Source organism: Notechis scutatus, chromosome Z (assembly GCF_049901735.1).
Source record: "Notechis scutatus isolate UNSWTSFEM ecotype Mainland chromosome Z, rNotScu1.2, whole genome shotgun sequence".
In the NCBI taxonomy this organism is placed as follows: Eukaryota; Metazoa; Chordata; class Lepidosauria; order Squamata; family Elapidae; genus Notechis; species Notechis scutatus.
In genome coordinates this window covers 105,976,530-105,994,894 of record NC_142025.1, presented here as the reverse complement: position 1 = coordinate 105,994,894, position 18,365 = coordinate 105,976,530, and the positions used below count along the sequence as shown (strand labels likewise).

At 34.3% G+C, this 18,365-nt stretch overlaps 1 protein-coding gene across 1 annotated transcript; it reads right to left on the bottom strand.

The window, feature by feature from the left end:
- Nucleotides 1–6,983: 6,983 nt before the first annotated feature.
- LOC148129060 (vomeronasal type-2 receptor 26-like) lies at nt 6,984–9,612 on the bottom strand. The gene is made up of 2 exons (XM_087947347.1): nt 9,469–9,612; nt 6,984–7,889 (listed from the first exon to the last, which is right to left on the bottom strand). The coding sequence occupies exons 1-2, from the start codon at nt 9,610–9,612 to the stop codon at nt 6,984–6,986; spliced, it is 1,050 nt and encodes a 349-aa protein (XP_087803473.1).
- Between the last annotated feature and the right edge of the window lie 8,753 nt (nt 9,613–18,365).

The window sequence follows — 18,365 nt, the reverse complement described above, 5'->3', positions numbered from 1 at the left end:
CCCCTCTTTCCTTTTTTTTATAGATCCAGGTTGGCAATGCGCATTACAGAGAGAAACAGGCAATGTCTGTCCATCAATTAATAAACAATATTAATTGGGGGATGTAATTTCAAATTAATTAATAAAAATATGTGGTACAGTATTCATCATTGTCAAGTGGTCAAGTTGACTAAATCATGCAAAAAATCAGAGATGTGGCTACTCTGCTGTAGTCCCTACACTTGGGAATATTTTCCCTTCAAATTATCAGAACATTTTGAAATGTGATAAAAACATGATTGTGTGCCCAGGTCTAGGGTTCTGTTTCCTGGATGTATTAACCCCCATAGTAATAATTTTATTTGGTGCCATATATATTTATTTTGTACCATCTTAATTGTTTTTAATTATTATTATACATATGCTCTGCCTTGGGTCACTTGTTGAGATGTACAGATATATGGTGAATTGTTCATTTTTAAAAAATTATTATTATTAAAAATATATGCCACCCAACTGTCTGTCCACTGAGATGATGAACTGTTCTATTAAATGATTGATTCTAGTTTCCATCAGAAATTCTAATCTAGCCAAGTTTGATGTGAAAATCTTGTGTCAAATTAAGCCAAGGTCTGTCAAAAGGAATTAAACATCTCTGGAACTAAGACTTCCTGATGAGCTCTACTTTTAAGATTCATAGTATTTACAGAATATTTTTCTAACCAACTTGAAGGATTGAAGAGTGCTTTGAAAATGAATTGGAGAAATATACTTTATACAATACTTATTGTAGGTAAAATCCTTCATTTTCAGGTTTGGTATCCTAGAGTTTATAGTAAAGAAATTATTCTGTTTTATTCCATTATTCTAATTATTCCATTTTATTCTATTATTCTATTTCCATAGAAAATAGGTGTCCAATAATACTTTGTTCTTCACTGACATTTCTTTTTTCCCCCAGTTGAAAAAAGATGTTCCTTAATGATATGATGTCATTAAAAGGAATCTGAATCCCACAGGAGAGAATTTTGGTTCAATTGTCCAATGAAACAAGCCAGAGCCATTTACCTCATATTTCCTATGTCATATTTCCCACAAAGGATAATGCCAAATAGTTTGGGAGAAAAAAATCAGAAATGCATTAACTAAATCAGTTACATCCTGTCCTTTACCTCAAATAATGCTACCTAGTGAGATTTCTGCAATACAGATCCTTCACCCTGGGGTCTGTGAGGCTTTCCAAAAATCTGACTTTTTCTACAAGCTTTGGGATAGCATGAAATGAACTGTAGGGAACCTTTATGGTTTTGATACATATGTGCTTCTGTATTTTGTTGGGGAACTGGTTATTTCTGGTATTTTTTCCCTATGCTTTTTATTTAACTTTTATTATTTGGTTATGGGGTAACCAAATATCATATTATATAAAATGTGTTGCTTTACAAATTTGTTAAATTAAAAAAATAATAATTTTTCAAGATTCATAAAATTTTATCTCTGTGCTAAATGGAACCCTTGAACAGAGAGATAACAAGAAAGAGAAAAAGTAAAAAAAAATCCTTGTCATTTAGTTTGCTGAAATATGAATGTGGAAAATACACAAAAATATTTTCAGATAATTCCTACCTGGTTAAACCAGTTGTGCCATATCACTGCATCTCTGTTAATGGTGAATGCTTCCTCTGGAGAAGATTGAGGATCCATTTTTCCAACTTTCACTCCAGTAAATGATTGGTTTGAAAATATAATCCAGTTGATGATATCCAGTTCTTGAACAACTTCCCTATTCTGAGAAAAGAAAATCTTTTCACCAGCACTGTTGTTAAATGATACAGATCTCATAAAATGGAATATCTAGATCACAAAATAAAATTAGTTTTAGAAAGTTTGCATATAATAACAGTACAATTATTATTAACATGTTTTTAATGATTTTATGTATGACCATTATTTATTAGATTTGCTCTAACTGCTCTCTCCAAAAGACTGTGGGTGTCTTACAGCATATCCAATATTCAGTTAAAATAGTTTTAGCATAACAACAAATGTTACAGACCCAAAAAGAGAAGAACAATGAAAAATAAGATATGGGGTAGGTATATACACTAACCCTGGTCCTAAAACACAACCAAATCACAAGAGCCTTCTGAATCACATTATTGAGGCTCTGATGACCAGGTTTATAATGAGAGATGTTAAATTTCCTCCCAAACATACTGTGCATAGATGAACCAAAAAGAACCCTTTTCCAGCAATGACCACAATATGATTGACTTTTGTCTCAACATACGCCCACACAAAAATCACCACAATGATGTAATCCCCAATTGTAACTTCAAAAAAGGCAACTATGATCTTATAGACAACGATCTCTCATCCCTTGATTGGCAATCTCTATTCACTGGATGCAATACTGTTGAAGACCATTACAACATATTTTTACTTGAAGTCAAAAGAGTCATCAAACTATATGTACCAACAACAACTCCCAAAACAAAACAAAAAAGCAGATTACCCATAACAATAAGGAAACTTCAATCCAAAAAGAGATCACTCTGGCGGAAAAACAAATCTGGTCACGTTGCCAATTTCAAAAGCCGATACAAAAATTTATGCCACCAGATAAAGACTGAATGCACCAATTATCACATTAAACAAGAGGAAAACCTTCTAAGCACCAATTCCACCCGTGCTTTTTACAATTTTGTAAACAACAAACTAAAAGACTCAAGGTCCATCCCACCCCTGATAGGACCTGATGGTAAAGACTGCAACGATGACACCATTAAAGCCAACATCTTTAACACGTTCTTCGGCTCAGTATTTGTAAACAGCAATGGATCATGCCCAGTATTTCCTAGCTGTACCACAGATAACAACAATGATCTAATACATATCGATTTTACAGAAGACAATGTTGAAAAAGCACTACGCAATCTAAAACCATCTCTATCTATTGGACCGGATGGAATATGTGCCTACTTCTTTAAAAAGCTATCCACTGCCATAGCCAAACCTCTAAGCATAATCTTTGAAAAATCTTTCAGGACCAGCTCCTTGCCTAACCTATGGTCACAAACCACAGTCATCCCCATCTTCAAAAAGGGAGACCCAAGCCTAGTTGAAAATTACAGACCAATCTCCTTATGCTGCGTCACCTGTAAAGTCATGGAATCAATTATTAACCAATCCATCATCCTCCACTTAGAGACAAACAACCTACTCTCCAATAAACAATTTGGTTTCAGAAAAAAAACTATCCTGTAATCTGCAACTCTTACACTGCAAAAACATATGGACGACACAACTCGACCAGGGCAAAGCAATAGACACAATCTACATAGACTTCTGTAAAGCCTTTGATTCAGTGGTACACGACAAACTACTCCTAAAAATAAAATCCTATGGTATCTCTGGACAACTGCATAACTGGATAGAAGCATTCCTGGCAAACAGACAACAAATGGTCAAAATTGGGAGTGTCCTATGAAATTCTGTACCTGTCAATAGTGGTGTCCCCCAAGGCAGTGTTCTAGGACCAACTCTCTTTATACTCTAAATAAATGACCTCTGTGATCATATTAAGAGCAATTGCGTTCTTTTCGCTGATGATGTAAAGCTGTTCAATACCACAGACAATACTGCTACCCTACAAAAAGATCTTGACTATGTATCAGAATGGTCAAACAAATGACAACTTCAAATCTCAACAAATAAATGCTCTGTCTTACATATTGGCAAAAAAAATCAGAAAATAAAATACAAGCTGAATAGTCAAGATCTTGTTGATGACCCAAGCTCTGTAAAGGACCTTGGAATACTCACCTCTAATGATCTAAGTGCTAGAGCCCACTGCAACTACATAGCCAAAAAGGCATTAAGAGTTGTTAACCTAATCCTACGTAGCTTTTTCTCTGGTAATATCACACTACTAACCAGAGCATACAAAACATTTGCTAGACCAATACTCGAATACAGTTCATCAGTCTGGAACCCACATTACGTATCTGATATTAGCACAATTGAGAAAGTCCAGAAATATTTCACAAGAAGAGTTCTCCACTCCTCTACTCGTTGTAGAATACCTTATGCCACCAGACTTGAAATTCTATTACTAGAAAACCTTGAATTACGCCATCTTCGGTCTGATTTAAGCATCATACATTGCAATGTCCTACCTATCAATGAATACTTCAGCTTCAACCATAACAACACAAGAGCACACAATAGATACAAACTCAAAGTTAACCGCACCAAACTTGATTGCAGGAAATACGACTTCAGCAATAGAGTGGTCAATGTCTGGAATACTCTACCCGACTCTGTAGTTTCTTCCCCAAACCCCAAAAACTTTAACCTTAGACTGTCTACTATTCACCTCACCCCTTTCCTAAGAGGTCTGTAGGGGGCGTGCATAAGCGCACCAACGTGCCTACCGTCCCTGTCATATTGTTTCTCTTATTCTTCTTTTATTTTTCTTATATGTACCCATTTCATGTATTCACAACTATGTATACACTTATACTTATTATCTTGTAAACAATTGGCAAATCAAATAAATAAAAATAAAAAAAATAAGAAAAGACAACTTGCAATATTTCAGAGATTCAAGATTTCCTCTGCTTCAAACAATTATACTCAATTCAATGCAAACAATACTGCTCAATATTATTGAAAGGAAGTCAGATTGGTATATAATGTTAAAAAAGCAACAACTTAATGAATCATCTTTGGATGACATTCTTGATATACTCATGATTGATTATTTTGTTTCTTTAATATTATCTACCAAACTTAGTTTCACATTTCACAGAGTTTGAGGTTTTGTGTTGTTTATGAATTCAATCTACATTTTAAATTTTGCTAATACTATTCATTCATGACTTTTTATTGTTTGCATCAACATATCTCTATTTTTATAATTGTGTTATAACTTTGATTCAAAACTTCTCTTAATGGAATTCCAATTATCCTTCTGCTCATTAATTAGTTCTTTGTGTAATAAAGTTAATGATAGTGATGTTTTCATTTATTAATATTTTCTATCACTCAGTATTTGTAAACAGCAATGGATCATGCCCAGTATTTCCTAGTCGAACCACAGACAACTACAATGATCTAATACATATTGATTTTACAGAAGACAATGTTGAAAAAGCACTACGCAATCTAAAACCATCGCTATCTATTGGACCAAATGGAATATGTGCCTACTTCTTAAAAAAGCTATCCACTGCCATAGCCAAACCTCTAAACATAATCTTTGAAAAATCTTTCAGGACCAGCTCCTTGCCAAAACTATGGTCACAAGCCATGGCCATCCCCATCTTCAAAAAGGGAGACCCCAGCCTAGTTGAAAATTACAGACCAATCTCTTTAAGTTATGTTACCTGTAAAGTCATGGAATCAATTATTAAGCAATCCATCATCGTCCACTTAGAAACAAACAACCTACTCTCTAATAAACAATTTGGTTTGAAGAAAAAAGTTATTCTGTAATCTGCAACTCTTACACTGCATAAACATATGGACTACACAACTCAATCAGGGCAAAGCAATAGATGCAATCTACATAGACTTCTGTAAAACCTTTGATTCAGTGGTACATGACAAACTACTCCTAAAAATAAAATCCTATGGTATCTCTGGACAACTGCATAACTGGATAGAAGCATTCCTGTCAAACAGACAACAAATGGTCAAAATTGGGAGTGTCCTATCAAATTCTGTACCTATCAACAGTGGTGTCCCCCAAGGCAGTGTTCTAGGACCAACTCTTTTCATATTCGATATAAAGGACCTTTGTGATCATATTAAGAGCAACTGCATTCTCTTCGCTGATTATGTAAAGCTATTCAACACTACAGACAATACTACTACCTTTCAAAAAGTCCTTGACTATGTATCAGAATGGTCAAACAAATGGCAACTTCAAATCTCAACAAATAAATGCTCTGTCCTACATATTGGCAAAAAAGATCAGAAAATAAAATACAGGCTGAATAGTCAAGACCTTGTTGATGATCCAAACTCTGTCAAAGACCTTGGAGTACTCATCTCAAATGATCTAAGTACTAGAGCCCACTGTAACCACATAGCCAAAAATGCGTTAAGAGTTGTTAACCTAATCTTACGTAGCTTTTTCTGTGGTAATATTACACTAATAACTAGAGCATACAAAACATTTGCTTGACCAATACTCGAATACAGCTCATCAGCCTGGAACCCACATTACGTATCTGATATTAACACAGTTGAGAAATTCCAGAAATATTTCACAAGAAGAGTTCTCCACTCTACTCGTTGCAGAATACTTTATGCCACCAGACTTGAAATTCTAGACCAAGAAAACCTAGAACTATGCTGCCTTCGGTCCGATCTAAGTATAGTGTATAAAATCATACATTGCAATGTCCTACCTGTCAATGAATACTTCAGCTTCAACCATAACAACACAAGAGTAAACAAGAGATATAAACTCAAGGTTAATTGCAACAAACTTGATTGAAGGAAATACGACTTCAGCAACAGAGTGGTCAATGTCTGGAATACTCTACCTGACTCTGTGGTTTCTTCCCCAAACCCCAAAAACTTTAACCTTAGACTGTCTACTATTGACCTCACCCCTTTCCTAAGAGGTCTGTAGGGGGCATGCATAAGTGCACCAACATGCCTACCATTCTTGTCCTATTGTTTCTTTTTTATTTATTTATTTTTTCTTATATGTATCCATGTATTCATAACTATGTTTTTACTTATACCTATTATTTTGTAAGCAATTGACAAAAATAAAAAAATAAAAAAATAATAAAAATAATGTTTTCTATCACTATTTTCAATAGATACATTTTCAACGGGTATAAAGTGATTACAAGTATCCATTTGAGTTGAATTTTATTTTGCAGATGATAAATTCATTCTTTCTTCACATACTGCTATCAATATTAATCACAATTTCTTTCATTTTTTATACACAGTATATGCTATGAAAGTGACTATCACTTCTATTTTCTAGAGGAAAATCTCCCAATACTTGGATTAGAGTCCATTACCATCCAGAGAACAGGATTATGAAGCTTCCTTCCTTTTTGTTTCATTATACACTTTCTTCCATATGTGGAGGAATACATGGCTTGCAGAGCATGAGCCACAGCATATACAGCATTGTAAATGCTATAGCTGTGGCCTGTTACTCTTTTTGGAAAAACATGTTCAGGAAGGCTCTCTAATGTCTCCTCTCCACTGCAAATATTCTCCTTCTCATCTCCTGGATAAGAATCTTGTAATGCACATCCAAATGCATGAATCCAGAAATCCTTGATAAAACCATCTTCTTTTACCATAGAAGGCTTCTGTTCTTGAATATGTTGTTGGAATCCTTTCAGTTCTTTGGCATGAATTGCAAATGATATTGCACCATGGAAGTCCTGCAAATCCCAGGTTTTTTTACTGATAAAAAACTTCAACTCCATCCCAACTGTTAGTATCCATACTTTCCCTTTGGGGTTTCCAAATAATTCTTTAAAATCTGTATTTAGTAAATATCTCAAAAAGATCATAGAACGCGTATCTCCATTAAAAACCAAGACACTGACTTCATTATCCATTATTTTTTCATAAAATGCTACTACACAGTGGAAAAAAAATCCTGTATTGGCATCATAACATGAACTGCTGAACAACTCTATGAAGGCAAAACAAATGTCTTTTTTGGAAAACTCAGGTACCAAAGTCTGTATGAACCAGTCTAAGTTCATCCCATTTGCCACCAAGAATCCAATCCATCTCCAATTGAAATGAATAAGTAAGGTGAGGATACCCCTATACTGATAAATTCCATTTGGAACCATTTGGTAGACAGAAGGGAGAGTGGTATCCCCTGCTTCAACTCTAGCAGATCCATACATGAACTGCCCAAAAACAAAAATAATGGAATTATACAACAGAATAATTTTAATATGGATAAATGTTTAAATAGCATAAACATTAATTGTACAAGAGAACAGAGTAAATATGTTGCATTGAAAAATAATGTATTTTAGAGTTTATAGTGGTAGCTTATAATAAAGTTTATGCAATTTCAGAAAGTAATAATGCATACCTATCAATAGTGTAAAGGAGTCTACCAGAATGTTGCAGGTCAACAGTATAGGATTGACTGTGTAGGTAAGACAAAATCTTCTTCCCCTTTTCTCCTGCCCCAATCAGAAATCAATTATTAACTGTATACTATTGCCAAGAAGGACATGGTATCCGGTTGTATGTAGTCATTAAGAGTCAAGCTTCACTCTTGAAACTTATAAATATAAATATATTTCTATATTTCTTTATGTATTTACATATGTGCATATGTGTGTGAGAGTATGTATGTATGTATGTATGTATGTATGTATGTATGTATGTATGTATGTATGTATGTCCAAAAATTAAATTCAATGAACATAAAGTTGATTAACTCCTTTCCATGATAATCAGATTAAGTGCTACTGAACCATATATGAACTTGGCAAGGCCAGAACTCAATGTTCTGTATGAAAGACAATGCCAGCTAAAGAACAAATCCATAATTCAGAAGACAGCAACAGTAGCTAATACAGTCTCTGAAAAAGAAGCTGAAGAAACAGTGGACCAACTGATTAGCTGCTGCAAGAAGATCATACAGATTAATTACAAACCATGGCATTATAGATTAGCACCAATGGGACATTGGAATATCTGTGAGAAATAATATTTGCTTTCATGTAAGAACTGGTTGCACCACAAAATAGACCAAGTGATAGAAAATAGAAAAGAAATTAAAGTGCCATGGGACTATAAAGTTCAAACAATCACTTGCCACATAATACCCAAAATGTAACAATTGTTGATCAGGATTACAAAAATGTCTGAAGGCATACAGTACCTGAAAACAGTGAAACAGAAAAGAAAGAACTGGAAAAAATACAAAACTTACAGACGGAAGTAGAACAACTGTGCCAAAGAAGAAAAAATGTATTAATAATGGCACATTGGATATAATCCCAAAACATTTGAAGCCCCACTTGAACACTATTTGTATTGTCAAAATCACCAGCAGTCAATTGCAAAAGGCAGCTTTATTTGGGATAGCTTACATCTTGCCACAATACCACTAAGACTTGTCAAAGAAATCTGCCTATCCCAGGAACTTGGGAAGGACTGGATAAATAGATAAAAATGCCAATCCAATCTAAATACATTGACTGTGTGCCCAGTCATAATAAAAGGAAAAACACACAAACACAGGGAGACAAAACAACCACTCAAGTGGGGGAGGCAGAATTTATATATGTAATTTTACAAAGAAATTTGTCTGTTCCAGGTATTTGAGAAGACTTGATAGGTAAATAAAAATGCAAAATCGAATTTAAAAATCTAGCTCTGCAACCAGTCCTAATAAATGCAAAAACATATAAACTCAAGCATACAAAAACAACCACTTTAGGTGAGTGGGAAAGAGGAGGAACTTACCTGTGGAATTTTATACAGGTTCATAAGAATTGGAAATTGGTGCATGATGTCTGAGATCAATCCTTCAATGATTGCAAAAAGATTGTCTTTAATTATGCACTTATAGTTGGGCAAAAGTTTGCTATTCGGCGAAATCAATTGCATTGCTGCATGGTAAGTCCACTTTGCATTCAGATGACTATCAAAAATATTGAATCCCAGAGTAACATTGGGTAACATTTGGGCATTTCCATTGATCTGTTTCACAGCAAATATCAAAGCCAGGATGTGCTGGTAGTTTTCAGTCACTACACTGCAAAGAAAATGTTCAACCTTGGATCATATATAACTCTTGAAACTGTTAAAGGGAGCAACATGTGTTTACTTAAGATTACATGTACATTTGTATTGCAAATGCAAATGGTTTTAAGTTTCCTGAAATACTTTCCTCATCCCTTTCATGATCATTCATTATGAAGATACTCAGAACCTAAAACATTTTAGAGGAATGTCTGAATAGAAATATTGGAATGAGTTTGAAAAAGAGCATGAGGCATGTGACACTCCAGGCCAAGCAGATTATGGAAAAGGGGAAATCATTAAAGCTAATATAATTTGAATTTTTTAATAACAAAATGGTATTGTAAGTGGCAGAATGTACAGGGTAGAAATAGTTATAGCAAAATGTATGCTTAAGTTGTTAAGAAGTTTCAAATATTGTTTTACAGACATATAATAAGGCAGAGAAGAATTAAAAACAGGAAATATAAAGCAAGTAATAAGCCTAAAAGATCATTAGATAATTCTTTCAGCCAGAGGTAAGCAACCTGCTATTCTCCTGTTGTTAGTGAATGGCTTCTGCAATAATCAGAAGACCAAGAAGGACTTGATGTAAAGGAATTCCTTGTACCATAATGATATGCTTCCCAAGGTATTTTGCTATATTAAATCACAGCAATTGCCTTGATAAAGTGAAGCCACTTGTCAAGGAGTATCACAGGTGAGGAGTTCACTTGCATATTGTAGTGGAAAAAAAATCCTTATACAAACATTTTTCCCAAAGGGGGGCCAGAAGGATATTGGTGGAAACGGTATGGATTCATATAGAAGGCGGTTTGATAACTAATGCCTCCATAGATGAAATCTCCTGGCTCGTAATACTTGGGAACAGAAAGAAGAACATGCTTTGTCTCACATTTAGTATGTCCAAATTTGCATCCTACATCAGGTAGCAATAGCAAAAGCATTAACAGCATCATTCTGGTTGCTAATGTATTGACTGCAAACAGTTCTCTTTTTGCAGTTGTGCTATTAATAGAATGTTTCACATTGATAATAGCCACGTTGCCTTTTTGCAGGTGTTGGGCTATTAACAGCATATTCTACATTGACAATTGTCAGATTAGAATGGTTGCCCTCTTTGCTGACACTTGGAAGACAATTGAATGAAAGAAGAAAGGAATGAGGAAAAAGTAAATTTGGGCTTGCCAGAGGGATCTCCTGATGCTATGGTGTTTGAAGGCACATTAATAGCATCCTTTAAAACTGCCATAGCAATCCCCAAAGGGAATTTCAATGCTGCAGAAATAATTGTAGCTCTTCTGTTAATTGTAGGGACATGGTATGTTCTTTGTCATATTGTGAACAACTTTTGTGCCCACACAGAACCCCAAAGTAAAAAACAAAACCTGAACAAATTGCTTGGATTAAACATTTTATGTATTCTTCATTTTATTAAATTGAAATTTGATTGGCAAATTTCTGCACAGAAGTCATTTTGGTACCTGTTCAAAAGTTTTGTCATATATTCATATATTATTTTAAACCAGTATGAGCTGGTTTAACATGAGACGCCAAAGGTAAGCCAGGAGGCAACCAGACTTTCCTTCCAAAAAGTCCTGTTGCCTCCTGAAAAACACCTTTGGGACAACCATGACCTGGATGACTGAGAACCTTTACAGAATGAGAGGTTTATATCTCTTTTTTATATTCTCATTTAACTGTTTAAATTAGTTTATGTTATCACATACAAAAATACAAAAGCAAATGGTAGGAAAAATAGGGGAGGGGAAAGGGAATTGAAAGATATGGAAAAGAAGGGGGAAAGAAAGAAAAGGCATTGACTTCTGACTTCCTTTAGTGCAGTAGACAAACCTCAAGTTTTTACTTTTTCATAATAGTTTAAACTAGCCATTTCTATAACAATAAATTTATCTAATCGGTAAAACCCAAAAACAAAGTTACATTTTTTCCACCTCGTCCAGAAGCAGTTTCCAACTAGAAATAAAAGTATTTGTATTTTTTTCTTTGTTCAAAGCAGTCAATTTAGCCACTCTGCTAACTCCATTAACTTTTGTAGCCATTCATCCAGTATTGGGATCAAAACATCATTCCATTTTTATGTGTAGAATATTCTTGCTTTCGTCAACATATATAACATCAAAGTTCCATTTTTTTCCAAGTCTTTTTCCATTAAGCCTAAAGGAAAAGTCTATAGTTTTCTTTTTATATTCAGTTTAATAATTTTCTGTATTAAAATATAAATCCTACTCCAATATTTCTTTGCTTTATCACATGTCCACTATAAGTGATAAAAGGTCCCTTCTTTACATTTGCATTTCCAACATTCATTTAAAATACCATTATACATTTTTCACAACTTGTCTGGAGTTAACTACCCACCATCTTATGGAAATTTTCTTTTAAATTATAATTTAATGTAAATTTTAAACATTTCTTCCACATATTCTCCCATTGTTCCATCATTACATTATATCCAAAGTTCCTTGCCCACTGAATCATACAATGCTTTACATATCCACTTTCTAGATTTAAATTCAATACTATTTTATAGACCTTATCAATATCATCACTATCACACAGTATGATTTCCAATTCATCACTATCACACAGTATGATTTCCAATTCATTTTTAACAAGGTCAAACCCATAAATCTTTTTGTCTAATTTAAATCTTTCTTTCAAATTTAAATATTTAAACTAATGGCAGACATTACCTTCTGATTCCAGCTTCTCCTCAGACTTGAGGGTAGGATCACCAAAATTAAAATATATTATTTTGTCATAAGTCCAACAATTTGGCTTCATCATCATTTCTTTTCTGAAAAAAAAGCTTTTTGTGGGGAAACCCAAAGAGGCTTCTTCATAGAAAACCTTGTTTTATACTGTATTTATCCCAAACTCTTAGAATAAAATAAACATCTACTTTAACCTTGTCATACTATAGATAATTGTACCATCCAAATCTTAATTCATGACTTTCAAAGTCAAGTAGCCTCTTATTCTGAAGGTTCATCCATTCTTTTAGCCAAACCAAACTACAAGCATCAAAATACAATTTCAAATCTTGTAAACCCAAAGCTCCTCTTTCCTTAGTATCTTGCAGTAATATGTATCTAATTTTTGGTTCTTTCCCTTGCCTAAACTTAGAAATACCAATCTGCTTGTTTAAATGGAATATCACTTGCAAGTATTGGTAATGTCTAAAACAGAAATAATCACTCTTCTGAATACCTTGCACAACCAATCAGGGAGAATGAAATATGTTACCATCACATCATTTCTATTTTTATCTTGCACACAAAGAGATCATGGTTGCATTTCATTCTAAAGCTGTCTCTGATTCCTACCAGTGCTGATAAGTTAACAAATAAAGCATCACATCTGACTGAGAATCCTATTACTATGTAGGATATGTATTCCTATGTAAAATTAGGCATTCGAGTTTACAGTTAAGTTTGTTAGGAATAACATGGTTACCTAATGTAGTTTGGGTAAAATAATATATATAAACTATGATAGTGAGTTTATGTGTGTGTCACTTTAACTGCAAAGCATGTAATTTTGGGTGCGGCTGTAAATCGCCATAAGAGGGAGCAAGAGAACTTGATTGTTTGCTGGCTTAATGGATTGCTTGCTGACGATGATGGATTGTTAACTGCGTGTTCTCTGTTTTTGCTGAAGGAAGAAAGGAGGTTTGACTTCTTCATATCTCTACTGTGAAGAGATTTATTACTGGACTGATATTAGTAAGTTTAATGACCTCTTTTTCGACACTGGACTTTGCAACTGATTAATCCCCGGACGGACTGAACTTGTGTATGATATATGGACTGTTTGACTATGCTATAACTATTACTGGAATAAACTATTTAACTATCACATTGTATCTGTTTTACTGAGTGTAAGCTACAACAACGTTTATCTCACATATTTGCCTGACTGCCTGACTGCCGTGCAGGTTCTGCTAGGGTGTATATCCCTAACAAAGTTATATCTATGATAACATTCTGAATAAGAATAACATTTAGGGCTACTTGTTCTGCCTAATATCAAAGAATATAGTGACCATGACAAAGAATCAGAAAGATAACATAACACAAAACACTCAGAAATCATTTCAGTGGCCAACAATTAATTAGATGTATTTTGTATTGCAATATGTGGAAGGCAAATTATTGAGAGAGGGTACGAAGGCATGTGGGAAGGTTTTTTTTTCCCTCAAAAATAAATAAATATATAAATATATTTTATTCCTTACTGTCCATTTTCCCTTGAAAATTAATAGAATCCACAATGAACTAAGAATTCCATTTCCACTAGATAATTGACAATCAAGCTGAAATTAAGGGTATCAAGTAAAAGTAGCAAATAGAGGTGAACCTTTTACTCAAACTTCCTTGGACACCCCCCGCAATAAGTTTCCTGGACTTAATCTACACCTTAAAAAAGATGGTCTGTAAATGCAAATAGTTAATTAAAACTGTCTACCAGCGTACCTACACATACCGTTTCCCCTCAAGTGTCACTCACAGACTAGAACTGGCATGCTTTTCAAGCTCACACCAAGGACCAGTCTCCCTATAAAGCAACCTCTTTGTACCCTATTTTCTCTGTAGCTACCTCCACAGGCAAATCTCTTTGCTTTTGTAAATAGATAAACCTCCTTTCTTCACAGCAAGTCTGATGGGTCTGTGGCATGAAGGTTTACCTTGAGTTTGAATCTATTGTGTGCTCTTGTATTGTTATAGTTGAAGCTGAAGTATTCATTGGCAGGTAGCACATTTCAATATATAATTTTATGTACTATACTTAGATCGGACCAAAGGCAGCATAGTTCTAGGTTTTCTAGGTCTAAAATTTCAAATCTGATGGCATAAGGTATTCTGCAATGAGTAGAGGAGTGGAGAACTCTTCTTGTTAAATATTTCTGGACTTTCTCAACTGTATTAATATCAGATACGCAATGCAGTTTCCAGACTGATGAACTGTATTCTAGTATTGATCTAGCAAATGTTTGGTATGCTCTAGTTAGTAGTGTGATATTACCAAAGAAAAAGCTATGCAGGATTAGGTTAACAACTCTTAATGCCTTCTTGGCTATGTAGTTGCCATTTGTTTAACCATTCTGATACATAGTCAATGTCTTTTTGAAGGGTAGCAGTATTGTCTGTGGTGTTAAACAGCTTTACATCATCAGCGAAGAGAACGCAGTTGCTCTTGATATGATCACAGAGGTCATTTATGTAGAGTATGAAAAGAGTTGGTCTTAGAACACTGCCTTGGGAGACACCACTGTTGACAGGTAAATAATTTGATAGGACACTCCCAATTTTGACCATTTGTTGTCTGTCTGACAGGAATGCTTCTATCCAGTTATGCAGGTGTACAGAGATACGATAAGATTTTAGTTTTAGTAGTTTGTCATGTACCACTGAATCAAAGGCTTTACAGAAGTCTATGTAGATTGCATCTATTGCTTTGCCCCGATCAAGTTGTGTAGTCCATATGTTTTTGCAGTGTAAGAGTTGCAGATTACAGAATAGGTTTTTTTTTCCTGAAACCAAATTGTTTATTAGAGAGGAGGTTGTTTGTCTCTAAGTGGAGGATAATGGATTGGTTAATAATTGATTCCATGACTTTACAGGTCATGCAGCATAAAGAGATTGGCCTGTAATTTTCAACTAGGCTGGGGTCTCCCTTTTTGAAGATGGGGATGACCATGGCCATTGACCATAGGTTTGGCAAGGAGCTGGTCCTGAAGGATTTTTCAAGGATTATGCTTAGAGGTTCGGCTATGGCAGTGGATAGCTTTTTTAAGAAGTAGGCACATATTCTGTCCGGTCCAATAGATAGAGAGGGTTTTAGATTGCATAGTGTTTTTTCAACATTGTCTTCTGTAAAAATCAATATGTATTAGATCACTGTAGTTGTCAGTGGTTCGACTAGGAAATACTGGGCATGATCCATTGCTGTTTACAAATACTGAGCCAAAGAATGTGTTAAAGAGGTTGGTTTTAATGGTGTCATTGTTGCAGTCTTTACCATTAGGTCCTTTCAGGGGTGGGATGAACCTTGAGTCTTTTAGCTTGTTGTTTACAAAATTGTAGAAAGCGTGGGTGGAATTGGTGTGTAGAAGGTTTTCCTCTTGTTTAATGTGATAATTGGTGCATTCAGTCTTTATCTGGTGGCATAAATTTTTGTATCAGGTTTTGAAGTTGACAACGTGACCAGATTTGTTTTTCTGCCAAAGTGATTTCTTTTTGGAATGAAGCTTCCTTATTGTTATCGGTAATCTGTTTTTTTTTCTGGTTTCGGGAGTTGTTATTGGTACATATAGTATGATGACTCTTTTGACTTCAAGTAAAAATATGTTGTAATGGTCTTCAACAGTATTGCATCCAGTGCATAGGAATTGCCAATCAAGAGATGAGAGATCGTTGTCTATAAGATCATAGTTGCCTGTTTTGAAGTTATAATTGGGGATCCCATCGTTATGATGACTTTTGTGTGGACGTATGTTGAGACAAAAGTCAATCATGTTATGGTCACTGTTGGAAAAAGGTTTTTTAATTTGTATTCCATAAATTGAATTCAAACTATTGTAGAAGATGAGATCGAGGTGGTTGTTAAGTCTAATATTGTTGGTTACTAGTTGTTTCAGTCCCAGATTTGTTTCATCATTGTAGAAGGTTGCATGTATGGCTTCATTTTTGCACTCATTTAGGGTCCAGTTAATATGAGGTAGATTGAGGTCACCATGAAAGATAAAAGCATGTTGCCCATGTTAGTAGTGTGTTTAGCTTGTTTGCATGTTCAATGTAATAATCAGGGGCTCTGTAACATAGTAAGAACTGAAATGTGATATTTAAGAACAATTCACAGACGATGGTCTCAGGAATAGCAAGCTCCTGGGTATCTTGGATGTTTTTTAGATGAAGGGACTTTTTATAGAAGATAGCAACACCACCTCTCCTATGCATTTCATGATCTGATCGGTAAACATGATAGTCTCTTACTGTGGTAATGGAGTCAAGGAGAGATTGAGCCATGAGCCATGTTTCACAGGCAAATATAATGTCGAATTTAGCCATATTTAGTAAGAGGAGAAATTCATGTATTTTATTTACAAGGTTTCTTGCATTGAGTAGCTTGCATTTAAGGCCAGTTGTGGTTGGAATAGAGGTAGTTAGGGGCATGCATGCCTAGTTTTGAGTGATATTCGATTGGATGGGGTGGGGTTGGATGCGGAGTTGTGGACTTTCTTTTGATGCAATCAGCTCTGTAGTCAATGTATAGGTCCTTTTTTCTCCATTGTCTAGACGGTTTTTGAGTTCTGCGTGGAGTTCATGGGAGCAGATACTTTGCAGTATGGATAAGTCTGGTCTTGAGCGACAATTTTTATGAGTGGGATTGCAATGGCGTTTATTGAGTGAATGAATATACGTTTGCTCGACTCATTTTTGCAAACAACTCTACAAAATCTTGGGGCCACAGAGCCGTCATTGTATTTGTACCTAGGGCCATTCAATGGTTATTTCAATGATATCTTCAGGAGAGATGTTTGTTGTATTTGAGTTGCGTATGATATCGTGAACTTTAGTGATGTCGTCTGATTCATGTGCCATGTTTCCATATATGAGAAATGTTCTAGTGTTCATATCTTTTATTAGATTTTTTATGCAATTTTTAGTACAAAGAGAAAATTTAATGTGGCTTCATTCAGTATTCTAAACTTATACATTTCAACTGACGTAATAAAGAAGTTTTAAATTGTACCTTCATGTATTTAATCCATATTAATAATTTGTAAACAAATCATCTAAACTTACTCTCCAGAGGGCTTATTAAAAATATAGAAGTGCTGTCACTTTCCCAAAGATAGTTATTTTCATTCTCATAATTTGTAGTCATTACATGGAAACAAATATCCACTTAGGTTTTCTCAGAGGTAGTTTGAATTAATTGAAAAAGTAGGCTTAATTGGAATAGTAGATAAAATCTTCTGAGATTTAATGTATAAAAGTATTAACATTTCAGAGTAATGTTATTTATGTTGTAAACTAGCACAACTTAATTAATGCCTATTTAACAAACAGTATTCTTTTGTGATAAAAAAAAGTTTTGTTAGTTAAAATAGTGCAAAATTTAAAATGGCTATTTTGCAAAGGAAAAAAATTCATCTGTGTCTTTGTTCGATTATACAATAATACAAAACTTGTATTTTTGCTTTTAATAGAATGGCTGTATTCCCAATTTTCTATCAAGTTTGGTAGTTGAAATGAATGATTGCTTTCATTTGGGATAAGAAAAAAAGTGAGAAACATATGTAAGACTAAAAAAAGTACCTATAGACCAAAATTCTTGAAGCTTGAGTTTTCACTATTAAATTTTACATATTTCCTCCCACCAACAACAATATTTAGATTTAATTAAATATGATTATTCTAACTAGGTTCACCAAAAGTGGACTGCAAAAATCTGAATGACTACCACTAGATGAGAACAAAGACCTACAGAATATGTAGCTCCATTTTTTAAATTTATTTTTACAACTCACATCCAGTAGTCCTAATATAAATACCAAACACTATACAAATGAAATGATTAACAAAGGT